The following is a 26,850-nucleotide window of genomic DNA, read 5'->3' as shown; positions in this document are numbered from 1 at the left end:
GAGGGAGTGGGGTTTACAAGGTGAGCCCCTCATCACCTGGGCTCTCATCCTAGGACAATCTCCCAGGCATGGCACAGGGCAGTGGAGCTTAAACAGAATGCAACAGTCCCTCTGAGCTCAGGAGGCAGGGATTCGAGTTTGGGCAACTGAGACAAAAAAAAAAAAGGAATCATAGGACTGGAGAGGAAGGAGCTGCATAGCTGCAGGGCCCCAGAAGTCTATGTGGGGGTCCCCCACACCCCACAAGTCCTTGCCCAAAGGCTGGGCTGTGCGTGCACAGCATGAAACCATCCAAGGTTTAGCAGAGACCAGCTGTTACGGGAGTGGAGAGCAAACAGATCCTGCCGGTCAAGCAGTGCTGGCAGACATTGGAGAGACCTTCACTGCAGGCTTTGAGCTGAGACACCGGAAAGGCTGTGCCCTCGCAGTGAGGACCATGCTCTAGTGTAAGGACCCCTCTAGACCTGCCCTAACAAAAGCTAAAGCCAAATCCTTCAATATCCTCAGAGGCCAGAGTTTAAAGTTGAGTCCTGCAAGTTAGGGAGGCTTGGGAAACACCTCGAGCTTTGCATGAATCTCCCTTAATAAAGTATAAAATGAAGGGCATGGGATTTCAAAAGGATCAGCTAGTGATTGTGTTGTCTACTTAAACAAAACTTAACACTTCAATAGGAAACAGAATCAAGAGTCTCTATAACACATCACACACACACACACAATATCCAGCATACCATCAAAATTTTCTAGACATGCAAAGAAACAGGAAAACATGATCTCTAGTCAAGGAAAAAACAGCCAGTAGAAATGAACCCCAAGGTGGTCTAGAGGTCAGATTTAGCAGATAAAGACCTTAAAGCACTTACTTACTCTAGGCTTTGGCACAGAGTAGATGCCCAGTTAATGCCAGCTGCTCATCTCCATTTGAGCAAAGTAATCATTTGTCCACAGAAGGCTTTGAAACCCAAGGATTAATGAAGAGAAATGCACCCTGTCCTCACATACAGAGTTCCTGCTGTCTTCACCATACAGGGTTCAGACACCGGGGGGGCTGCCTCGTGCCATAATCAGACACAAATCATGACCCTGCCACTAGCTCACAAGGTGAGCTCCTCAACTCCCTGTGCCTCAGTTTCTCCATTTGCATAATGGGGAGGGCAGGCAGGTCATCTCAAAGGGCTCTTTCTCTCCATGATTCTGAGTTTGTCTGGCCAAGGAGCCGTTTTCAGCCAGGATACACTCTGAGCTGGGGCCTGGAAAAACCAGTTGGAGAAGGAATCGGATCCACAGCTAATACCATAGAGGAAACACAGGCTGAGATGTCTCTCTCCCAGATATAACAGTGTGAGGCTATGGGCAAAGCCTGAGCTCATTTTCCAAAGGAAACTTTCTTGAGAAATGTCTCCTAGCAACCAGCTCCACCAACATACAACCTTCAAGGACCTCTGCAGAAACACAAAGGCTTTTTGTGGCTCCCTCCTTCAAAAGCCCAGGTTGGAACTGCTTATCGGCAGAGACGCTAATGTGAGGCACGGAGAGCCAGTGGAGGGGGCCCATGGTGGGGTAGTGAAATTACCAGCAGTCTGGCTTCAGGGCTCAGAGCAAGAGCTTTGGACCGGAGTTCAAAACCAGGCTCCATCTCTTACCAACTGAATAACCTTGGGCAAGTCATTCAACCTCTCTGAGTCTGTTTCCCCATCTGTAAAATGGGGATAATAATATGTAGGTCAGTGCTCTACCCAGGTGCCCTGTAGTAGTCCAGCACACCCAGCCGCCAGGTACTGTGAGCGTTGGCAGCTAACAGCTGCACTCTTAGAACGATTGGCTGATGGAAGGTGCCTCTCCCTGAGGTATTTGGGAACTTGAGCCCTTCTGCCTGGTTATCCCTTCCCATTGCCCTACAACCAATGACCAACTAATGTAGAGGGATAAAAGGCCAGTCCTCTTGCCTCAAAGCAGGACAACGTAGTACCACATATAGTCCAGACCTCCTCGTGGGGTCAGACTGAGACTAGACTTCAGCTGAACCCCCATCTTTGCCGAACTTACCCTGCCCCATCCTCTTCCCTCCCTTACTCCTTCACGGAGACCTCCTAGGAGAGCCCTCCCTCAATAAATCACTTGCACAAAGTCCCCATTTCAGGCTCTCCTAGGAAATCCAAAGACATGAGAGTATCTATATCTCTAATGAAAGAATACATGTGAAGTACCAGCCAATGTCTGGCATGCAGTGTGTGCCCAATAAATGGACATCATGATCCTCCTCTTCCTCATTATTATTATTGTAATTAAAGACAGTCCTGGGATCAGAGAGGGATTCTAAAGTGGAGAAGAGTTGTGGACTGTCTTGGTATGAGAGGATAGTTGCACTTAGACTGGCTAACACAGTTGAGACAAATTTATCATCTTACTTTGCTGATTAATTAATATTAATAAGTTAATATTAACATATAATTTTTCCTATTATAAAAACAATACAAGCTCATTGCCAAAAAATGAATAAACCCCTCAGGAAATGCAGAGAATGACAAAAATGAGTGAATGAATGAATGAATAAAATTTCCCACCCTTTTAGTATGATCACTGGGGACATTTTCATTCATATCCTTCTAAACATTTCCTACATAAATTCACATAATGTACATATGTAGACACATTTACACACATATCTATACATGTAAACATATATATAATTGATATGTGTAACATATGTGTATATCTAATATGCTATCTCCATAGCATAATACTGCATATGTAATAATATACATATAACCAATTTTGTTACCAGGAAAAATGGAATTACAAATACTATTTTGTAACCTGTTTTTTTTCCACTTGATTTTCATATAGAGGTAGTGGGCATCTTCCATGTTAGTAAACACAAGTCTGTAGCATCAGTTCTGGCCAAAGATTGTTTTACTTTTTATGGAGATAACACTGTTTAATCAATCCCCTATCTCTAGACAGTCACCCTATTGCCAATCTTTTTACTATTATGAATAAATAATGCTGGTTAAAGTAAATCCTTGAGCACATATCCTTGTGCATATGTTCAGTTACTTCCTGAAAACAAATCTCTAGAAATGGAAAAGTATAGATATTGGGATGTGCACATTTCCCTGCAGGAAGACTGTACTACCAACACTCCCTCCAGGAGTGCAGCAGTGTCCGTTTCCCCACACTAGGTATCCCAACAGTCTCCAATACTAGGTATCATTTTTTTTTTTTAATTTTTGCCAATCTGATAGGTGAAAAATACTGCATTGTTGCCCCAAGTGTGCATTTCTTTGGTTTCTGGGGAGGCCAAGTATCTTTTCTTACACTTGTGGGCTGTTTGGATTTCACCTGCTGAGAATCACCATTGTCCAATCTTTGGCAAGGCCCTTCAGGTGTCTCCTCTCCTCCCCCTGCCCCACCAGACCCACAGGCTCAGTGGCTCCCCTAGAGTGTCAGTTCAGAAGCAGCAAAGCCCTGCTTCCTATAGGATTGGTCTCACAGGAAGGCAGAGTTTTTGCCCTCAGGCTCCAGCAGCCAGCCAGAGGATGGGGGTGGGATTAGTGGGGATCCAGTTCCCTGCCTCCCGGGTGCCCCCTGGCCAAGTCCCCTCTCCTGCCTTGTCCATGATCCTACATCACAGAGACCATACAAACTAGATCTACTTAAAGAAAACATTTCTCCAAAATTCAAAACCCACCCAGCAAATACATTCCAGGGGTGATTATTAGCATGGCTTAAGGAATCTTTTCAGAAGAAACTACTAGAACATTCCTTTTAAATACCAGTGCTCCTGAGAGGTTTAAAAAGAGATTTTACATATGCCAAGATCTATCATAGTTGAAAATATCCCAACCATTGACCCAGGGATACCACTGGTAAGAATTTTCCCTCTGGTGGGTGCACTTACCCATATACAGAAAGACATGTGTAAAGTACTTATTGAAATATTGCTCACAATAGCAAAATAAATGCTAACAGCCTAAATGTCCATCAGTAAGGACCTGCAAAATAAGTTACGAACGACATTTACCAGGAAACATTGTGCAGACAGTGAAATAATGCTGTGAATCTGAATTACACGTGTGGAAAAACGCCCTTGAGATATCATAAAGTGATAAAAAAAAGCAAGTAATGGAATAGTGCATTTCATGTGATCCCTTTTGTACTTTTCAAAAGGATAGATCAGAATTATTCTAGATGTTTATGAAAGTGGAAATAATTCCTGGATGGGCACGTAAGAAACTGCTTACAGTGGTTTCATCTGGGAGGGGGATTTGGGGTTAAAGTATTTGGGGATTTTTAGGTCCCACTTTATACCCATCTGCATTATTTAAATTATTAGCATGAATATGCTTTACCATTATTTTTTAATTTTTTTTATCGTTTATCTATTATTGAGAGACAGAGAGACAGAACATGAGCAGGGAAGGGGCAGAGAGAGGGGGAGACACAGAATCTGAAACAGGCTCCAGGTTCTGAGCTGTCAGCACAGAGCCCAACGCGGGGCTGGAACTCAAAAACCATGAGATTATGACCTGAGCCAAAGTCAGACGCTTAACCGACTGAGCCACCCAGGCGCCCCATGCTTTACCATTATATAATGAAAAACCTTACAAGTGAGCCTGTGATCAATAATTATGATAATAGCATAACTGTTAAATAGCTTATTGAATGTCACATATGTGCCAGGCACTATGTATTCTCTCATTTAATCTTAAAACTAGCCCTATTCTGATAGCCATCTAATACATGAGGAAATGGAGTCTTAGGTTGAGAGGTTTGTTATGGCCACTTCTGGTTTTTTTTCTATAATTTATTTATTTTTTTATAACTTACATCCAAGTTAGTTAGCACATGGTGCAACAATGATTTCAGGAGTAGATTCTTTAAGCCCCTTACCGATTTAGCCCATCCCCCTTCCCACAACCTCTCTAGCAATCCTCTGTTTGTTCTCTATATTTAAGAGTCCCTTATGTTTTGTCCCCGTTCCTGTTTTTATATTACTTTTGCTTCCCTTATGTTCATCTGTTTTGTATCTTAAAGTCCTCATATGAGTGAAGTCATATGATATTTGTCTTTCTCTGACTAATTTCACTTAGCGTAATACCCTCCAGTTCCATCCATGTAGTTGCAAATGGCAAGATTTCATTGTTTTCCATTGTGTTACAGCCACTTCTGATTACAAAGCTTTGGCCCTTGCTGCAGAGCATGATTCTGGTGCCTGAAAAGAGAAGTAGCTGTGTGTGGGCTTTGTGAGGACCACTAGGAGGGGGTCCCTCCCGGTGGGCTGGCTGGCTTCCCACAAGGGCAGCTGCTTGGTCATCTGCACTTACACCCTACAGTTTTTCTCCTTCTCCTGACCTGACTCTAAAGTTGCACTGTCCAACACAGGCTACTTAAATTAATGACATTTAAATAAGACTAAAATTTCGATTCCACAGAAGCATGAACCACATTTCAAGTGCTAAATAGCCAGTTGTGGTTCATGGATACCATATCATCAGCACAGATATCAAACATTTCCATCATTTCAGAACATTCTATTGGATAGAACTTCCTTATCACAGCATTAGAGCCAGGCAGACCTGGGCTCACCCCGCTCCTCCACTTACTAACAGGATGAACTGAGCAAGTTATTTAACCTTTCTGAGCCTCTGTGTTCTCATCTGTAAAATGGGATGACAATATAGATACCTCACTGGGCTGTTGCAGGGATTACTTGCGATCATGCCTGTTGTATGGTTAGCCCAATGCCTGTCACCTAGGCAGTTTAAAGGGTAACAAGGAGGGTAGGACTCTGCAGTCAGACAATTTCATGACCTTGGGCATGTCACCTCACTGCTCTGAGCCCCAGCCTCCTGGGGTATATGGCATCTATCCTGAAAGTCTGCTGTGAGTATTAAAACATATGGTTGGTGCTCAGGGAGGGTCAAGTATCTTTTCCCCTTTCTTAAAGGGGTTTTCTTCTGTCAGAAAAACCATTCTCTAAGACCCAGAACTAAAATATTCCAGAAGGGATCCAGAAGGCCCATGTACCAACAAAAGAAGGTACAACCTCCAAAAAAATGATTGTGGGATGCTGTTTGTCACCAATCAGACTGGGGGAGGGAGGAAACAGTTTGAGCATTTTATTGAAGAATAACATACATACAGAAAAGTGAACCCATCATAGGTGTACCACTCAATGAATTTTGAGAAATTTAAAATATCTGTGTAGCTGCTACTGAGATCGAGAAACAGAACATCAATAGCACCCCAAAAGCCCCCTCGTGCCCCTTCTCAACCACTATCTCCTCCCACAACAGTAACCACTAATATCATAGACTCATTTTCAGTAGACAAACTTAAAGATTCATAACACCCAGACTTAGTGAGGGTGTAGACAACCCAGTAATCTGAGACACTGATGGTGGGCGTGTGAAATGGTACAGCCATTCTGGAGGGTGATTTGGTAGCACCTGCTAAAATTTAGCATTGGCCTGGCATTTACACTTCAGTGTCTGCCCTAGAGAAACGCCCACATCCCTGCATGGAGCGGTAAACACATGGATGTTTGGAGCAGAATTGTTTGTAATGGTGATAAATTAGAAACAACTTACATGTCCAACTAAAGGGATTTGTTGGGGAAAAACAAGCAAACAAACAAACAACTGTAGGCATCACCCTGTATTATACACCGCAGTGGATCAAAATAGTCGAGAGGATCTATGTGTATTGACATAGAAATATCTAGAAGACATATGATAGAGTTTAAAAAGCAATCTGCAGGAAAATGACCAAAACAGACACACACAGCATCAAAAAAAAAAAAAAAACAAAACCAGTAATAACTCTGGGGAAGGGGTGAGATGGGGCTTGAGAAGGGGGAGTAAGGAGAAATGCTACTTTTAAACTCATGTGCAATTAGGTTATTCCAAATGTTTAAATACATTAAGAGCTTTCAATGATAATTAAGCAGCCCAGCCACCAAGTTCAGGCCAGGAGAGGAAGGCTCTTCTGGCGGCTGGGGAGGGGGTGCTCCTGGCCCAATGCCTTAGCTTGGGTTCCGGGAGCGGCAGAGTTCCAGGCCTCCGAGGCCTGAGGGGTTGAAATGAATGGAGCAGTGAGAAGACCCTGGAGACCGGAACCACGGAGGCTTCCTTTGATGGAAGACAGTGCCCTGGTTACCGCACTCAGCTGAGAACCCAACACCAGTGTGATGTAAGTGGACCCCTGGAAAGGAGCGAGTCCCAGGGTTTGGCCCTCTCCAAGCAGTGCCCAGCACTTTAAAGGAAGGATTGCCAGGTTTGATTCTCTTGGTCCCTGGGGATGAAGGACAAGGAGGAGGCCAGTGTTGCCTCACACAGCACAGTGACTTTGTGAGAGTGAGGCACTAAGGCAGAGGCTCACAGAGGGTCCTGTGACAACCAGTGGCCATGAGCTCAGGAGTGGGGAATGGGAGTCGGGGGCAGAAGCCAAAGGTCCATGTTAAGAACATTCCACCTTTGGGGCGCCTGGGTGGCTCAGTCGGTTAAGCTTCCAACTTCAGCTCAGGTCATGATCTCGCGGTTTATGAGTTCGAGCCCTGCGTCAGGCTCTGTGTTGACAGCTCAGAGCCTGGAACCTGCTTCAGATTCTGTCTCCCTCTCTCTCTGTCCCTTCCCTGCTCATTCATTCTCTCTCTCTCTCTCTCTCTCTCAAAAATAAATAAACATTAAAAAAAATTCCACCTTTAAGAGTTAGCATGGCAGGGGTGCCTGGGTGGCTCAGTCGGTTAAGCATCCGACTCTTGATTTTGGCTCAGGTCATGATCTCAGGGTTCGTGAGTTTGAGCCCACACCAGGCTCTGCACTGACAGTGTGGAGCCTGCTTGGGATTCTCTCTTTCTCCCTCTCTCTCTCTGCCCCTCCCCAGCTTGCACTCTCTCTTTCTCAAAATAAATAACTAAACATTAAAAAACATATTTTTAAAAAAGCGTGGCAGGGAGGCAGGCCCAGCTGACTCCATGCAGAAGGGTTCCTTAACCTCTCTGAACCTCAGTTTCCTCTTCTGCACAATGAGGTGCAGGCTCTTGCCATTACACACACGCAAGCACACACACATTCAGTTTGTGAGTGTGGCAAAGACCACAGACTCACACTGCCTCCAGGCTAACTGCAGAACTGCCACTTGCCAGCTTTGTATCCTAGCTGCTAAAGGCCCCAGCTTCCTTCCTCATCCATAAAACAAGAGCCCCACTCTTACCGAATCTCAGAGGACTATTATGAGGCTTAAGTGAAGCCATATTGGTAAAGTCTTATCACAGCATTCAGCTCTAGGACATGCTCAATAAATATTTGCAACAATTATTAAACTGTTTTTTTTAACTAAGCACCTATCTATGTGCCAGGGTATGCTAGACACTGAAGACATATTCCTGAATAAGTCACATTCCTGTTTCTCAGGGTGTTTAGAGTTTAATGGTGTGGAGTGGGGGGATGAAAAAGGATGCCCACAGGCACACACACACACACACACACACACACACACACACACCTGATACACTCCAGGTTACAAGGACAAATACTCTGAGGTCCTACCCTCATCTCTTCCAAAGGCAAAATTTAGGTCCATCTATGTTCATCTAAGATGCAATTTTGTTGATACCTCCTTCCGCTCCCCCATCGATCCCAAAGATTGTGCACAGAAGTGATCTCAAGGTGTTTAAAAAAAAAAAATCTATGTCGTGAAGATGTCAAAAGCACAACACAGAAACTGATACAATCACGGTTGACAGCATCTACAAGAGGTAAACATTCACCCATCTTATGACCTGCCATTCCACTGCTGGGTATTTCCCCAACAGAAACAAGCACTGTGTTTACCCAAAAAGTCATAGAAAGTTGTTCAGAGCAGCTTTATTAGTCATAGCCTAAACTGAAAACCACCCAAATGTCCATCACAGATGAGATGTTGATACAGGCAACAACATTAGTGAATCTCAAGCATGCTGGTAAGTGAAAGAAGCCAGGTCCCAAAGACTAAATTTTATGGTTCCATTCATATGAAGTTCTAGAATAAGAGAAATCTACGGTGATATTGGTCAGAATTAGTGCTTACTCTGGGAAAAGGTGGGCATTGACTGAGAAGGGGAACAAGGGAGTCTTCTACAGTGCAGGGAATGTTTCATATCTCAATCTTGGAGTGGCTCTGTGGGTGAACACATATGTAACACTTTGTTGAGCCACACAATTGAAATTAGTGCATTTTATGTATGTGTGCTATACTTCAATTTATTTAAAAATGTTTGTTTATTTATTTTGAGACAGAAATCAGGGATGGGGCAGAGAGAGGGGAAGGGAGAGAGAATCCCAAGCAGTCTCTGTGCTGGCAAAGCCCAGTGCAGGGCTGGAACCCACGAACTACGAGATCACAACCTGAGCCAATACCAAGAGTCAGACACTTAACCAACGGGGCCATCCAGGAGTCCCTACACTTCGATTTTTAACAAACAAAGCAAGGTCACTTAAGTGTTACCTGGTACATGTATCCTATGGGGAACACTAAGCAGGATGTGTGATGGGTCCATAGTCTCCTTGGCACTTCTCAAATAGAGGAATCAGCCTTCAGGGAAAGTAGCAGAGCAAAGTGGAGAAGAGGAAACTTTGGAGGATAGGCTCATTGAACGTCCCCAGGGACCAACCCCAAAAAACTCTCTCAACAATTGAGACATGAAAAAGAAGCAGGTGGGGATAACGGAGAAGTCAGGAGAAGTACAAATGCAAACACACTGAGTTTGCCCAGCCACAGTTGGGTATGTTATTCCATACACAATAGTATTTCCTCTGGCAATCATGTATGTTGATGTTCACTAACCAAAATTATAACTAAGCCAGCATCTTCCAGTCCCTAAATTGTGTGAGCAAATGAGAACTGGCTGTATTTATGAGCACAGTCCTTGGGAAAGACTCTTAGTTACCAGTAATGCATCAGCAAAAGATCCAAGCAGCTTTTCGATTCAGCTTTGCCTTTGCAAGGGGTTGCATGCAAGTGGAGTGTTTTCTTGCTCACTGAACTCTAGTCATTGAACGGAGAGAGGAATCTGCCTGGATCACATCACATGTTACTGGACACGTGATGGCCTGATTTTCCAACAAGTCTTTCGTGCAAGGGAGGTTGGAGAGTGTGCAAGGGACAACTCTTTGAACTCCAGGTCTTAGAGCTTCTGCTGATAAAATCCTGGCTGTGTAAGTCTAAGGTTGCCCTTGGGCCCCAGCCCCACTTCCCAGGTCTGTAGGAAGATGTGGGAAGAAGCTCAGATCCCCTTCAAGCCCTCTGGAGTTTTCTTCCATGGATGAAGTTACTTGTTTTCTTAATCCCTTTGTTAAAAACCACGAAAGAAGCTTGGCCAAATCCCAGACACCCTCCCTTTTTTATGTCCTCCTGGGTGGCAGAGTTCAAAATGGGAGCACCCTGGGGAAATATCAGGACCCCAGCCCCTTCTGTGCACCCTGAATAATCCTTGAGCAGACAGCAGAGGACTTCCCTGGGTTCTGGTCCTGGCTTACTCTCTGGAATTGCCCACTTTCTCCATACAGACCAGAGCTCCCTGTGTGGATGCACTCACTCATTCATTCATTCATTCATTCACTTCATTCATTCTTTCAACAAATCATTATCCCACATCCAAGCCAAGCCCAGCTCTGGAGTAGGCCCTGGGGAGACAGCTGTGAACCTGGTCTTCCCCCTTAAGTCTTGTATAGTCTGGTGGAGGAAGTGGGGCTCGAACAATCATAACTCAGTGGTGAGGAGTCATATAAGTGAAGTCTGGGGTACTGGAGCACATGATCGAAGGGGGCCTCCTTGGGGAAATGGCATTTCAGCTGAGATTTAATGGATAAGCAGGAGGAACTGGGCAGAGCTGGGGAATGTGCACAGGTGGAGGCAATGGCTTATGCAGAAGCAGGAGGTGAGAAACAGCAGGGCTTTCAGGAACCCAAGCAGAATTCTCAGTGGCTGGAGTGTGAGGTGTGGAGGAAGGTGGCCCCCGTTCTCCGCTGACTTTCCCTCATGTGACCACCCCTGCATCCCTCCACTCCAGCCACCCTGGCACCCTGCTCTTCCCTGAACCTTCTGGCACACTCCAGCCTCAGGACCCTAGCTCCAGCTGTTCCCTCCGTCTGCAACTCTCTTGCCCAAAATATCTGTCTGGCTAACTCCCCCACTTCCTTCAAGTTTGTGTTCACACCTCCCCTTCTCAATGAGACCCTCTGGGCAGCCACCTATTACCCCTACTCCCCCACTTACCACTAACCTTCTCCCCGCCTATTCTCATTTCTCTTTTCCACAGTATCCGTCACCTTGGAACATTCTATCTACTTTACTTATTCATTATGCTTATTGTCTAGCTCCCCCACTAGAATGCCAGCTTCACAAGGTCAGGACCTTTGTGTGTCAGGACCTGAACCATCACAAGCCCTTGAACCTTTGAAGGAACAGATTGTTGGGATTTGAAAGGGTGGCAGGGAGGGTCTGGGTTGAGAAGGCCTTATAGGCTAGAAGAAGGTGTGTCCCGAAATGCAAAGGGAAGGCACCAAAGGGTTTTCAGTAGGGCAGGAGTGGAGTCTGAGTTACATTTTAAAAGCTTGCCCTGGAATCTGTGTGGTGAACAGCTTGAAAGAAGAGAAGCTACTGTAGGCATTCAGGGCAGTGGTGCCTGGGGTAGGATTGGGGCATTGGAACTGGATGGATTGAAGAGATGTCAGCAGGTGGATTCATCATGCCTTGGTGATCTGAGGACTGTGCACTTGTAGGAAGACAGGGCAAAGTGGACCCCCCAGGATCCTGCCTGAGCCACAGAGCCAGAGTGGAGTCACTTGACAAGAGGGGGGACAGGGGAGGAACATGTTGGAAGTTGGAGTGATCAACAGTTCTGTTTGGGCCATGGTGAGTAGGGCCTATTAGACTTTCAAGTGGATACGTTAAGCAGCGTGTTAGCCAAAGTTTAAGCTCAGAGTGAAAGTCTGGTTTGGAAATATGCATGTGGGGATCTTCAGCTTAGAGTTGTTCTTAAAGTCATGAGAGTTTAAGGGCACCTGGGTGGCTCAGTCGGTTGAGCATCTGACTTCGACTCAGGTCATGATCTCGCAGTTTGTGAGTTCCAGCCCCATGTCGGGCTCTGTGCTGACAGCTCAGAGCCTGTAGCCTGCTTCGAATTCTGTCTCCCTCTCTCTCTGCCCCTCTCCCACTCATGCTTTGTCTCTCTCTCTCTCAAAAATAAATAAACATTAAAAAAAAAAGTCATGAGAGTTTAGAGAGAGAAGAGAAGATGTCTAAGAACTGACCTTGAGGACCAAACCCTGAAGTCTTAATTGGCCCTTGAAGGAAGAGGTGTTTGCCAGGAAGGTAGGGAGAAGGTAGTTCAGGTAGAGGCAACAGCATGGATAAGACTTCAACATAAAAGAATATGGATCTCAGTACTCTTCAGAACTGTCAAGGTCATCAAAAACAAAGAAAGTCTGAAAAGCTATTAGAGCCAAGAGGAGCCTAAGGAGACATGACAACTCAATATAACGTGGTTTCTTGGATAGGATCCTGGAACAGAAAAAGGACATTAGGTAAAAACTAAGGAAATCTGAATAATGTATGGACTTCAGTTGATAATAATATATTGATATTAGCTCAATAATTGTAACACACCTGCCACCCTACATACATGTACATCGACATACATATAAGATGTTAACAGAATGATTGGATGCATGATGTAAGGAACTCTCTATACTATCTTCTCAGTTTTTCCCTAAATCTATAGCTGTTCTTCAAAAAGTTAACTTTTTTAAAAGAGCATGTCTTATAAATGTCCCTCAACATGTGTGTGGACACACACACATTCGCACACGCACACGCACACACACACTCCAAGGACTATAGTAATTTGTTTCTCTGGAGAGGACTTCAACCTTGATCAGTCCCTCCTGTGGGAACTCAGCAACCCTGTGAATATCACTTCATTCCTCCCCTGCCAGGGAAGAGAGGGTCCTCACCTCTACCTACTTTCTTTCTGTTCACAGAAAGAATACTCTCCTCAGGCCATATTTCATCATGAAAATGAGAAGCAGAGACTAAATGGCCAAGGTAAGTCAGACCCACCTAGAATTCCTCAGGGGCACAACCAAAATTAATCCTTCTTTCTGCTCTTTAAAATCACATTACTTCATCACAATTTTCCTGAATCCTCACCTTATTCAACGGCTGTCTTTGCTTCCCCTCCACAGCAAAGTTTTGTCATCCCCTGGGTTCCAATTCCAGCTCCATTACTAACTAGTTATGTGATTGTGGGCAAGTCACTTGAGACTTATTTTTCTTATCTCTAAAAGGAGCATAACCATACTTGATCAAAGAGTGGATTAAAGGAGATGAATAATAACTTGTATATAATTTCATCCTCTAAAGAATGGATATGGAATAGTCAATAGTAAATATCTGTAATCGTGCCTGGCACTCATGGTGGTTGGTTGTGGATGAGGCATATGACCAATCTGACCAATCAGTGACGTCCCCAAAGATCAAAGTGCGTCACTTGGATCCTTGGGACCCCATGTGGTGACAAAGGAGCAGAGAAGTACAGAAATCTCCAAGTCCCAACAGAAGCTGGGCTTGGGAAGTGGCAAAGGACCGGCCAGAGAGCACTTGGCTGGCAGCTGGTCTAGGGGGCACCAAGGCTAGAAAGGACACAGGGGCACAGGGAGACGGTACCATGTGATAGAGGCTCCGACAGCCAGCTCAAGATTCCCTGGCCCACACAGGCACAGCTTTGAACAGAGGCCATCTGGTACTCTGGACAGCTCCAGGGGTCTGTAGATTTCAGGGGCACTGGTTTTGCAGGTGGAGAACTGGATTGAGTCTTGGTTCCTCCAACTAGCTGTGTGAGCACGAGCAAGCCACCTCACCTTCCAGAGCCCCAATGTCTTCATCTCCAAACTGGAGATAATACCTACCTTTCAGTACTTTTGTGAAGAGTAAATGAGATAACAGAGGGGTAGTAGAGCAGGGTGGCCCATGTCTGGGGTCAAAATACCTGAGTCTGTGTTCCAGCTCCACACTGTGTGATCCCAGATAAATTGCTTAACCTCTCTGAGCCTCAGTATCCTCATCTGTAAACTTGGAAGGCTAATAGACCCTAATTCACAGGGTTGTGAGGATAGAATGAAAGAGGACATGAAGCACACAATAAACAGTTTTTATTTTAGAAGGAACTTAGCACAGCACCAGACAGAGTAGATAATTAAAATTGTCAGTTTCTTATATCTTCCAAATCTCCACTTTTGGACTCCTTTGGTTGGTCCTCCCATCTCTGGCTGTTAAAGGGATTGTACAAATTGGGGAAAATCAATCTTGTGGAGCCCTACCACAACCTTCCTCCTACAGTAAAGGCCCCTGCTTCTCAGTGCCACTCACCAGTGCCAGTATATATATTTTAAAAGTATATATATATATATATATATATATATATATATATATATATCAATCAGTATATAGTGTTTTTCTTTGCCAGCCACTGTTCTAAGATTATATATAATACATATAATCATATACTGTAGATGTATAATCTCATATCTCACAACGTTGTGAGATAAGTACTGTGGCTATTCCCATTTTACAGGTGAGAAAACTGTGGCTCTGCGAGGGTAGGTAATTAAATGGTGGGGTCACACAGTTATAAACTGGTGGCGCTAGGACGTGATCCCAGGGTGCCACTTCAGAAACGCACACCTGCTTGTAGTGTTCCAGGAGGCCAGCGGCCAGGGAAATGGAGAAGCCTGAGTGGGAGACCAAGGCTAGAAATCAGGATATAGGCTCTCCTTGGGCCCCAGACCCTGACCCGCGCCCTGCCCACTGCGCGCGCGGGATACCTGCCCTTGCCCCAGAGCCCTGTCCCTCCCTCGGCGGCGCCTCCTCGCCGGACGCTGCGGCCGCCGTGGTAACTCGATCCGCGGCTGGGTTTGGGCCTCGGTTCGCGTCACCGGCGCGGAGACACTCCGGCCCCCGAAGTAGTATCCGCCGCTGCGCTGCGGCCGCGCAGTGCAGGCACCGCAGTCGGGCGCGCGGGCGCATGGCGCAGAGGCTGGGCGAGCGGGCACGGGGCCCCGCCGAGGCCACCGGGCTCTACCGGGCCGTGCTGCTCAGGTCGGGTAAGTGAGGGCAAGGCCACCCGGCCCCCACCTCGTGCACTCAGCGAGGACAGTCGGGCGCCCAGCCTGGCCATCCCGCCGCCGGGCACCTCCGTCCTTCTTCACTTCTCTGCCTTCCTCCCTTGTTTCATTCGTTTAAATTACTTTTGTTTTCCTTTCAGTCCTTCATTCCCTCCCACATTCTTCCCTTTGGGGACCTACGCGTAGATTCATTCCTATGTGTGAGCACGCGCGCGCGCCCGCCCATACACACTCACTCGTTTTCCCAACTGTTTAAGTCCCGCAACGTTCCACCCCCTGGCGGGTCTCTTAAGCTCGTGAAGGGTGTGGAGGCGTGGGAGAGTGGAAAATGAGTGAGACCCGGGTGGCCCGCCGCCCCGCATGAAGAAGCACAGAGGCATAGCCGCTGGTGACGTCCAGCGAGGTATCCCGCTGGCGGGCGAAGGGCAGGAGAGAGCCAAGGGAGGGGAAGGTGAGAAAGCGGTTTTCTCTATATATGCGCATAAAGAGAAAAACATGTAGAAGGAAACACACGGGTGGTTATTTTCAAGGATAAACGTTGGATGACAAGGCTTTGGGTTGTTTTGGGGTTTTTTTCCTCTTTCTCCTATTTGTCTTTTTGTTTACTTATTTGCAAGAAGCACATACTACTTTCCTGCCCAGGACGATAAGAGATTTTTGTTATTTAGGAAAATGAAACAAACGTGGTATACGGTCATGGTAAAAATAATTTGGAAAACCACAGATGTAGAAAAAAGAAAAGCAATGCCTGCAGTGAGCGTTCGGAGCGTTTCCTTCCAGATTTGTGCTTGGAAAGAGTTTTAGGGAAGGTGAAAATCGGGCCCGAACGTGGTCCCTGCCAGCTGGGGGTACGGGAATAGAAAGTGTCAAGGGACTCGGGCCCACGGGACAGCCACGATGGGCCATGGGCAAGGAGCACGCCCCCACCCAGCAGTGCTGCCCGCAGACCCCTGGAGCCGAAGGTGCGAGGCGAGCCGTTGGCGGGAGCTTCTGCCCCAGCCCGACGTCCGTTCTGGGACTGACTGCCTTTCTTACTCAGCCTGGCTCCGCCCCCGGGAGTTCCCCACTGAGGAGCTACTGCTGGGGACACTGAAACAACGGTTCTCTTAAGTCCAAAAGCAAGAACTGGCCAAGACTTCAGGACTAGCGGCGCCTTCCTGGGGGGAGCGTCTTAAATCTGGCTGAGCTGGGGCAGGCGGAAAGGGAGGAGCTCTGTGAAGAGATCAATCTGATTGCAAACCAGAGCACTCCTCCTAAGGGTTCCCAGCCAGTTCCTGTCTTCTCACAAAGATGAGGAGGGGCTGTCTAATCTGAAGACCCTGTGTTCCCTCTAACCTGGAGCCGCAGCCATTAGCCTCATTCCAAAAGCAGCATCTTTCACCTGCAACCTATTCAGAATAGCAGGCATATCAGAGTCATTTCAGGGGCCACATGCTTGCCCAAGCCACACACAGCTACAAGCCAGGGAGGGAGCAAGGCCTTGGACTGGGGCCTCATGGAGGGAGCATTTATTTTGTGCCAAACACTGCTGGCTCATTCCGTCTTAATAAACCCTATAAGGTCACTGCTGATTGTCATCCCCATTTAACAGATGAGGAGACTGAGCCTCAAAGAGGTTAAGCAGCTTGCCCATGGTCCTAAGAGAACTTTTCCGTCCCACTATGGGGTAGAAAACACATGCGAACCTAGTCCCATCTATGCCACAGTTTGCACACCTCCTGAGACTAGTAACAATGATAGCAAATGATGTTGGCCACTTGTTATTGCCACTCTCTTTGCCAAATGCTGTATATCTGTCATCTCGTCAACTTGATTCATTTATTCCTCCAACCAATATTTACTGACCACTATTACGCACCAGCCCTATGCAAGGCACAGGGATGTACTCATAAATGCAACAGATATGTCCCTCCTCTCAGGGAGGTACATAGTATTAACTCCTGTTTTAAACGTGAGGAAGCTTAGGCTCAGAAGATATCATGACTTGTCTGAAGTCACACAGCCAATCAGGGGTGGAGCTGAGATTCAACCCCAGGGCCATGTGCCTGTAGAAGCACTACTCTGGTTGTCTCATACAAGGAAAAGTAAGAAGTAAGAGTTGGGGTGAGGATCTAACTGGAGCATTTAGTGATAGGCAAGAAGAGCTCCCCTCCTTTAGACGTCCCCACGGATGGGATCATAGAGTCAAACCCAAGATGGTAGCCATCTTCGTTTACAGTAGCCTCAAGTCCTATGCACCAAGTAATATAACGCTTTTAGAAAATTTTTATCACAAATTATTTAAAATAATTTTTAATGGTAAAGTAATACATGTTCACCATTAATATTTTGAGAAATTGAGAATAGCAAAGGGGAAGTTTTATCCACAATCCCACTAACCATAAGCAGCTACTGATAACATTTGGAGATGTCTCCTTCCTATCTTTGCTATGCATAGTTTGTGCCTGTCTTACATTGTTTTACATCACTGAGGTTGTACCAACTATAGTCTTTTTTTTTATTTTTTGATGGTTATTTATTTTTAGAGAGAGAGACAGAGACAGAGTGTGAGTGGGGGAGGGGCGGAGAAAGAGGGAGACACAGAATCTGAAGCAGGCTCCAGGCTCTGAGCTGTCAGCACAGAGCCCGATGCGGGGCTTGAACTCACAAACGATGAGATCATGACTGAAATTGGTCGCTTAACCAACTGAGCCACCCAGGCACCCCTGCCAACTCTAGTCTTCAATCCCACTTTTTTCACGTGGATTAAAATCCTTTTGTTTTTATTTTTTAATGTTTCTTTATTTGGGAGGGGGGAGGAGCAGAGAGAGAGGGAGAGAGAGAGAATCCCAAGGAGGCTCTGTGCCGTCCGCGCAAACCCATTGTGGGACTCCATCTCATGAACTGAACCATGAGATCAGGACCTGAGCCAAAATCAAGAGTCTACACTTAACCAACTGAGCCACCCAGGCACCCAAAATCTTTTTGCTTCTAAATGGATTATCAAAGTAACAGCTACCACTTTGGAGCCCAGACTCTGTGACAGTCAGTGTGAAGGGCCTCCCATGCTGTAGCTCCTTTATTCCTCACAAGACTGTCTGCCCCATATCAGAGATGAGGAAACAAGAAGCTGAAGATCACCTAGCTGTCCCAACAGTAGAGCGAGGAACAGTGTCTGTATCGACACCACAGCCCATGCTCTTAACCACTGAGCTGGAAGAGTCACCTTTGGGGAATAACTCACGCTTGGCCATACCTGGTAAGCTGCGCAGTGCTGTAGTAAAGGCCCACTTGAGGTTCATTACCTACATCCTACCTGGAGCTCAGGCCAGGTTCCTAGCAGGAAGGGAGGCATCTCTCTGCAGCAGGGACAGAGGGACACTACTCCAGGTGCCTATGGACATCAGCCACTGTGCTTCTTCCCTGCAGCCAGAGAGGGCAGCCATAGCCTCCGTCCCTGCCTGCCAGGCAGGGTTGCAAACTAAAATACAGGATTCCCAGTTACATTTAAACCTCACATACCCAATGAATAATATTTTAGTGTAAATATAATCCAACGATTGTATGGATATGCTTATACAAAACCTTATTCGTTGCTTATCTGAAATTCAAATCTCACTGAGCATACTGCATTTTTATTTGCTACATCTGGGAACCCCAAACCAGCAGTCATAGAAGTTTGCTTGGCTTGACAAGCTATCATCTGCCCAAGGACCTCTCTCTCCACACACACACACACACACACACACACTCTCCTCTCCCCATCCCTAGATATGCTGTCCTTCTTTTATCTGGCTACAAGTGAGTGAAAATGGAGATGGGGGGCACCCCAGGACCCCTCTGCAGCTAAGAGACCAGATTCGCCATGCCTAACCGCAGCTGAGTGGAGAGCCAGCTTTTTGAAACAAAACTTAGTTTTTCCCCACTCCCTGGTGCTTTCCTGTTTGCACACTTGAAATCCCTCCACCGGGTAAATTCTTCCTGGTTTAAACTTGTTGTAAAGGCAACTCTCATTCCTTTTATAATCTCTCCGTGGATCCCATGACAAGTTTTTCTGCCAATACAGTCTCTCCCCCCACTCTGTGTCCTTTCAGCCGAGCGTTGGGGTGGGGAAGAGGTTGGATCCTAAGGTTGTTTTGTGGGTGGCTTCTCAGAAACCTCATTGAGGCCTTGAAAAGGGACCCTGGAGATTTAGACTGAATACAGGGCCGAGGAGGAAGTTTTGAGTTGCCATGGGAACTTCTTGTCTGATGTTTGTGCGCCCAGATAAGCTGCTCCAGGCGCCTGTGAGCTTGGAGAAAGGGGAGAAAAAATGAAATGAAAGATGTTTTTGGAGGCGGCTTCTTCTTTTTTTTTTTAATGCAAGCTGCAGCCGTAGCCCACTATGGATGCAGGAACATTCCCCAGCTCCCACTCCTGACTGCCTCTCCAGGTCTTCACCATCTCCCTTCCTTTTGGCTCCTCTAAGTTCCCAAGAAGACAAACTTCAAAGGGACAAGAAGGGAGTGTGGGAGGGGTGTGTTCAACCTCTGGGATCCCCCTTCAGCTCTAGTGGGGCCAAGCAAGAACTCTGACCTCCAGGCCCCTGGCGTTCCAGAGTCCATCCTTTTGGGAGAATGGGAAGGTCCCCAGGGAAAGCTCCACCAACCAAGGCAGGAGGCAGCAAGTGGGACTGAATTTGGGCATTACCTGGAGTAAACTCCTAAAAGGCTCATTTGCCCAGAAGGCCTCTGTTTTCCAATATGCGCAATGGACATGATTGAACCAGATGGGAACCGTAACTATAGTTGGTTGGCAAAGGTTGCTCTTTCTCAAATTTTTAATCTTTATTGTTTTCTGATAGCAAATGCAATGCCTGCTTTGTTTTTGTTTTTATTTTTAAGTTCATTTTTATTTATTTTGAGAGAGAGATAGAGAGCAAGAGGGGGAGGGGCAGAGAGAGAGGGCGAGAGAGAGAGAATCTCAAGTAGGCTCCATGCTGTTAGTGCGGCTGTCAAACCGTGAGATCATGACCTGAGCCACAGCCAAGAGGCAGGCGCTTAACCGACTGAGCCACTCAGGCACCCCAAGTTTAGTTTTGTTTTTAAGCCACAAACATCACAGAAATATTGTGACTAAAGGAGAAGGGCCTGTAATATTATGCTGTAGGATAATGGTTCTCAAACTCCCAGCTATAAACAAATCCCCAGGGGGACATGTTAAAAATCCAGATTTTAGTGGGCCCCTCTCTCATAGGTTCTAATACATCAATCCAGGAGTGTGGCCCATTTTGATTCCATTTTAACACGCATTTGACAAATAATGGCTAGTAATGACATTTAAGATACATTGATCTAGAACTGACCACTTTTTTTTTTTAATTTTTTTTTAACGTTTATTTATTTTTGAGACAGAAAGAGACAGAGCATGAACGGGGGAGGGTCAGAGAGAGGGAGACACAGAATCTGAAACAGGCTCCAGGCTCTGAGTGGTCAGCACAGAGCCCGACGTGGGGCTCGAACTCACGGACTGCGAGATCATGACCTGAGCCAAAGTCGGCCGCTTAACCGACTGAGCCACCCTGGCGCCCCTAGAACTGACCACTTTTAACAGTTCAGGATATATGCCTCCAGATTGGTCCTCTACTAAAAGGTACTATACTAACTTTTTTATCTTGAAAAAAAAAAAGGGAGGGGAAGAATCATTCTATATGTGATTTTGAAGTTTGATTTTTCGCCAAACATGTACCAGACATCTTTTTAAGTCAATAAATAGACATGCTATTGACTGCATCCTGTTATGCAGTATAGCATCATTTCTTACGGATGGGTGTGGCTTGGGAAATGGTAGCTGTTGATCTCATAAACAGTAACACACACACACACACACACACACACACACACATCAAGATCGTACTACAACAAACTCAGAAGTATCAATGTCTTTGGTATCTATAAGTCAACAATAGTTATTGAGCACCTTGGTACTAAGACAGGAATACTAAGAAGGATAAGGTGAGACCTCAGCCATCAGCCTGGCAGTCTGGTGGGTGAGCCTGATGGGTTTTTACACAGGCTGGATTGTGAGAAGAGCTTTACTGGAAGATGTATAAGAATGGCGGAAAGTGGCCTGGGGAAAATAGTGCCCAACCTCAGCCAATGCCTGCCCAGCTCTCCTTGGCTTTCTATTGCTCTGGGGCTGCCATCAGAGTCTTCCAATAAAGGGGAAAGAAAGTGGAGATGAAGGTCATTACTGGCACGGGGACTCTCAGAGTCTGCTCCTCTGGAGTAAGCTGGATGAGGGGGTTCTGTCTTCTCCAAGGGGTAAACAGAAGCTGTCAGCTCCCCAGGATCCCTCCTATTTCCCCACTGTCAGAGGGCACTGAGATTGGTTCAAATAATCCACTGTGGGCCCTGGGAAATGCCCAGAAGAGTCTTTTGCACAGCAGAACACCATGTGGCAGCCAAGAGTGGTTTGGCAAGAATTTAGTGGTAGTCTTTCACCCATCAGAATTTAGTGAAATTAAGCCGAGGCAGGATGGGAAGCTGGGGGAGGCTACCATTCAAAGTACTTCAAGAGAAGCAGAATTTAGGAAGAAGGAACAAAAAGGAACACATGTTGTTTCTAGAAAATTGTTTTACACCCAAGAATTGGTGACCCTCCAAGTTGAAGAGGCTCCAGGATGGCCGGCTTGCTCAAGGCTCCCAGGCCAGGCACGGCCCACCCCCTGCCTCCCTGTCCAGCCCCATGTCCCCCCTCATGCCAACACTCCATCCCCAACGGCCTTCCTCCACCATATCGGGTTCATTCCCACCCTGGGGCCTTTCCACTGGCTCTTCCCACTCCCTGGAATGCTCTTGTATGGGAACAGACATCATGTTGCTGACTCCTTCTCATCACCCAGCCTCCCTAAAAGGTCACCTCCTCAGTGTCCACCCTTCCCCAGCTCAGCCCCTCCCTTTCACTTCACCCAGTCTTACTTTCAGCCTGGCATTCATTACAGGTCAAGGTTTCTTGTTTGTCTCCTTATTTTTTGTCTGGCTCCCCACACCCGTGAATGCAGGTTACCTAAGCCCTAGGATATCATTCACACCATAGCTCCAGCACTTGGAACACTGCCAGGAACACAGTAGGCACTCAATAAATGTCGGTTAAATTACTAACATAGGCCAAAAAAGACACAGGTTGTCTTCTGAATGTTCCTGTCCGTGGTTGATGTACGTCCTGGGCCTTATGGCCTTCCAGCCAACCAAGACCCTTCCCGAGGAGGTAAATGTGGGAAGAGAGCCGAGTTTAACTGGCACGTGCCAGCTTCCTCACTAGGGGACTAAGGATGATGATAAAACTAGAAAACACTTCCAAATGTTCAAGTGAACACCAGTTCTGAAATCAGGAGAATGTTTCCATTATCTGTATGCACCCGGGGCAGCCTTCAGCATTTCCATGTGTTCTAGGTGGGCAGAACATTCCCACGTTCACACACTGAGCCAGGATCTACGGAGCACAGCTTCGGCCAGGCATGATGCCACATGCTGGGGCCCTGGCCTCGGGTCACATAGGGCCCAGCCATCTCTGCAGGAAAAGTCCTGTCTCCTGAGCGCTGACTACATGGTTTCACTAATGTTATTTCACTACCTTATCTCCCAACCACCAGGCTATTCTCCACATCTGACAAACACAGAAATGAATGAGGTCCACTGAGTGGCTGCCGACAGGGCTGGTGCCTGAGCCCAGCGGGGCTGACAGAAGGGGCTGCTCCGGCCCAGAGCCCATCAACGTCCGTTATCCACACACTCGCAACTGTGCACGGTGGCCCTGTTGCTCCTCTCTGAGGCTCAGATGGAGCTCAGAGTAAGGAGTACAGGACGCGTCTGGAGATTCTGACCCATCAGTGAAAGACCCCGAGCTGACCCAGTGTAGTCTCCCCCTCCCTTCACACCTCAGAGCCTGTGCTCTCTGGCCACTGCAGCAGGAAGCTTGGCCCTCCCTCCCTCCCTCCCGGGGCCAAGTGCTGGAATGCATTCTTGCTGACCCTCCCATCAGGAACAAGGGAAATGCCTCTCTGAGAGCCGCCTAGCTCAGACAAAGCTTGGCATGTCCCTTACTCCTCAGCAGTCTGACAAAATAGGTATTTATTTGTGCCTCCGGAGCGTGTGGCTTGGCCACGGTGTTCCGCATTGTGGAAGTGGCCACGCACCAAGTGAAATATCTGTTACTATAGTAACAGTTCCTTTTTATTGATACCAGAATAAACAGGAATGCAAAGCTGCCTCACTCTCGTTGGCACGTTGCAGTCGCCTGCGATCCCCAGGGGTTTAAGAACCGCCCTTCAGAGGCGGCCCTCCGTGCTAGCCTGGGACTTCCCAGTGGAGCGAGGGACCCAGCCACACTGCTCCCGAGGTCCCTTCCTGAAGACGCAACTGAGAAGTAAGACCATCTCTCTTCTGTTTCACGGGCTGTCGAGCTGGGTGCAGTTGTGGGAGGAGGTGCAAGGGAAGGAGAGCTGTGGAGCAGCCTGTCAGGGGAGCTGAGCTGTCTGAGCTTGGGTCCCGGCCTGTGTCCCCCACCCAAGTCCACTACCACTTGGTAGAGCGGTTTTAATCCTCCTCATTACTGAAAGACAAAAGGCCAGAGTGCTGCAGGGCACAAGTGAGAGAAGACACATCTTGGCATCAGACACTCTAGGCTTAGATTCTAGCTCCTTCGTTTACTGGCTGTGTGATTTGGGGAAATTAGATGGCCCCTCCCAGCCTCAATTTCTTCATCTATGAAAAGGGGTAACAATAGTACCCACCTCCTCAGTCTGTGGTGAGAATGTTATGAGATATGGCTGTGAGGGGCTTAGCAGGGTATGTGACACATGGTGCACGTTAACATGTGAACTGCCTGCCTTTCCGGGGAACTTGGCTTTAGCACTTTGCAAAAGAGGCAAGTCTGAGATTGCTGGAAATCAGGGGCTACAGTATCAGTTTTTGGAAATGCTGCCAAACCTGGCTGGTCCCCCCCGCCCCACACGGCTGCTGTGAGGCAGCACGGGGTACCTGTGTCTTCAGTGGCTTGGATCCTGAGTGACTCTTAGCTCCGCTGATGGTAAGTACCTGCCGGATCGTCCCCCTGGAGGCGTATTCCAAGTGGAATGGCTGGTGTCGTGCACTGATGGGCTAGCAGGAATATCTGGTCTGCTGATACTTTTTCCTTGCATAACACACTGCACCAACCTTGCTAAGGACCTCCCATGGCCAGCTCTAGACTCCACTATGGAATTGACTCAAAACCCTGAATGCCCACCCAGATCTTCTCACAAACTAGGAGGTCACAGTGGACCCAAGGCAAAATGTTTAGGACTTTTGAGCCATTTTCCCGTGGGGTGGGGAGATTGCATCCGAATGGACAAGTAGCTCTGATTCTAGGCATCGGCCACAGGCTTCTGGTGGATCTGGAGGTGGCTCCCATAAACACTGTTCTTTGGTCGCTGACTGGTGAAATACAAATGGGCACTTTCCCTCTTGGGAGGGAAAAGAGCAAGAAGGGCTGGGAAATCTAGTGGCCAGGCTTATCATTCTCACTGAATGCCTCTTTCTCCTTTGCCAGTGGTTATTTAAAAAGTTCTCCTCTGTCCTTCAAACCTCTTGAAATGTTGAACCAAGAAGGCCCCAGGTGTGTTCTGAATGGTAATGAGGAACCAGAGTGCGGGGAGGGCGGGTGGAGGAGTGAAGACTGACCAACACCCCTAGTCCCCTCCTAAACAAAGACCAGCCCCTGGGCAGACAGACCTGTGCATTCTGGCTCCAGCTCAAAGCTGCTAGGACTGGGCTGGGGCTCCCCCAGTAAGTTTGTATTCCATTTGGGCTAGGAGTTCTCCAGTTAGCAGGCCTCCATTTTCTCATCTATAAAGTGGGCTCACACTGCCTCTTCATTGGGTTTCTTGAGTATCCAGAAAGGGAAAAGGGATGTAAACCTGCTTTGTTAACTGAAAGACACTTTGTACCTGGATGACAACACAAGAGCATGGGAGAAAAAGCACTGAATTTGGAGTCTAAAGGTCCCATCTTTGCCATTTATTCTGTGTATCTTGAGACAAGTAGCTTGGCCTCTTTCAGCCTCAGTTTTCCTATCTACAAAATGGGAACAATAGCACAGTACCGCTGACTGCCTCCCGGGGCAATGATGTGGTCCAGATGCAGATGAATGAGCCCTCACCAAATGTTTGCTGATCACAGCTCCCCTCAGGAAAGGAGAGCCACAGTTTGCCTTCTGTGAGCATCCCTCTGCCAGACGTGGGCCAACCACATCATGCACATGACATCACTTCACCCTCCAAACAGCCCCACGAGTAGGTATTGCCATTCTCCCCCACTGAACAGAGGCTCAGAGAGGTTAAGGTATTTTCCCAAGGTCACACAGCAAGTAAGGGGAGCCTCCGTGATTCAAACCCAGTCTGTCTCCACCAAAACATTGCCTTAACCATGCTGCTTTAGTGGCTCACATGTCATTTGTTATAACTGATGCCATCAGAGACAGAACCAGAGCCACCAGGGCAGAGAGGCAGAAGAAGAGGACATTAAAGCCTTCAACAGTTTAGTGTGCTGCAGGTCTCAGGATGACCTAGGAACTGAGTCTCCATCGCTGTCACTTCCCTTCAGTCTCTCCTCATTGCTCTTCCGTGGTCAGGGTGGGCACCATTGCTTGATTTCAAAGCCACCACGCTAACGTTAGCCAGGCACGCCCCAGCGGTTGCTGAGCTCACCCTGGGAGTAGTGAGTGATGCCAGTTGAGCCTTGCCTGGTGTGGGGCTGGTGTCCACAGAGCTCCTGGGGGAAAGCTGTGGGACCTCTTGGGTTATCAGCAGAACCAGGGAAGAACCAGGGAGAAGCTCCCCATCTCTCCCCTGACCTATTACTACCCGCTCCACCCTGCCCCCAGGGATGAAGTCAGTCCCATAGTCTGAGGAGTAAGCAAGAATTACTTGCCCATCTTGTGGTCATGCAAGACACTCAATTTAACTGTCACCTACTGGGTGCATCTGCCCCTGCCCAGCTCAGCCAGTCTTCACAGCATCATGATTTTACAGAGGAGGAGGGTCCTCGAGTTTAAAGACCCATCCAAGGTCACACAGCTGCTAAGAACTATGACCTTAACCAGACCTACCCTTGATAACCAGGTCAGTCAGTCAGCTGAAATCATTCACTCCAAAGCAAACATTGATTTTTTTTTTTTTTTAACTCCACAGTTTACAAAGATGGTTGACTACTGGAATCACTTGGGGAGCTTTTTATAATACCACAGGCCAAGCTGCCTCCCAGGCCAATTAAATTGGAATCCCTGGGGTGCAACTCACGCATTGGTATCTTTTTTTTTTTAACATTTATTCATTTTTGGGGAGACAGAGAGAGACAGAGCATGAGTGGGGAAGGGGAAGAGAGAGAAGGAGACACAGAATCTGAAGCTGGCTCCAGGCTCTGAAATGATAGCACAGAGCCCGATGCGGGGCTTGAACTCACAAACTGTGAGATCATGACCTGAGCCGAAGTCAGATGTTTAACCCAACTAAGCCACCCAGGTGCCCCCAGGCATTGGTATCTTTAAAACTTCCCCTGATGAGGGTGCCTGGGTGGCTCAGTTGGTTAAGCGTCCAACTCTTGATTTTTGGCTCAGATCATGATCTCACGGTTTGTGAGATGAGCCCTGCATCAGGCTCTGCACTGACAGCGTGGGGCCTGCTTGG

General features: G+C 47.2%; 1 protein-coding gene across 3 annotated transcripts in view; it reads left to right on the top strand.

Moving 5' to 3' along the window:
• FAM107A (family with sequence similarity 107 member A) overlaps positions 1–26,850 on the top strand; it is a 54,121-nt gene that overhangs the window by 17,279 nt on the left and 9,992 nt on the right. The window contains exon 2 of one of the 3 annotated variants that reach the window (XM_019469921.2): positions 13,026–13,089. In XM_019469921.2, the coding sequence (XP_019325466.1) occupies positions 13,026–13,089 (64 nt within the window). Of the gene's footprint in view, positions 1–13,025; positions 13,090–15,020; positions 15,147–23,389; positions 23,553–26,850 lie in introns of those variants that run through there. The other 2 variants (XM_019469918.2, XM_019469919.2) reach the window with 2 other exon arrangements.

This window comes from Panthera pardus, unplaced genomic scaffold, assembly GCF_024362965.1.
Source record: "Panthera pardus isolate Hobbes unplaced genomic scaffold, ASM2436296v1 HiC_scaffold_8, whole genome shotgun sequence".
In the NCBI taxonomy this organism is placed as follows: Eukaryota; Metazoa; Chordata; class Mammalia; order Carnivora; family Felidae; genus Panthera; species Panthera pardus.
This window is presented reverse-complemented; position numbering and strand designations above follow the sequence as displayed.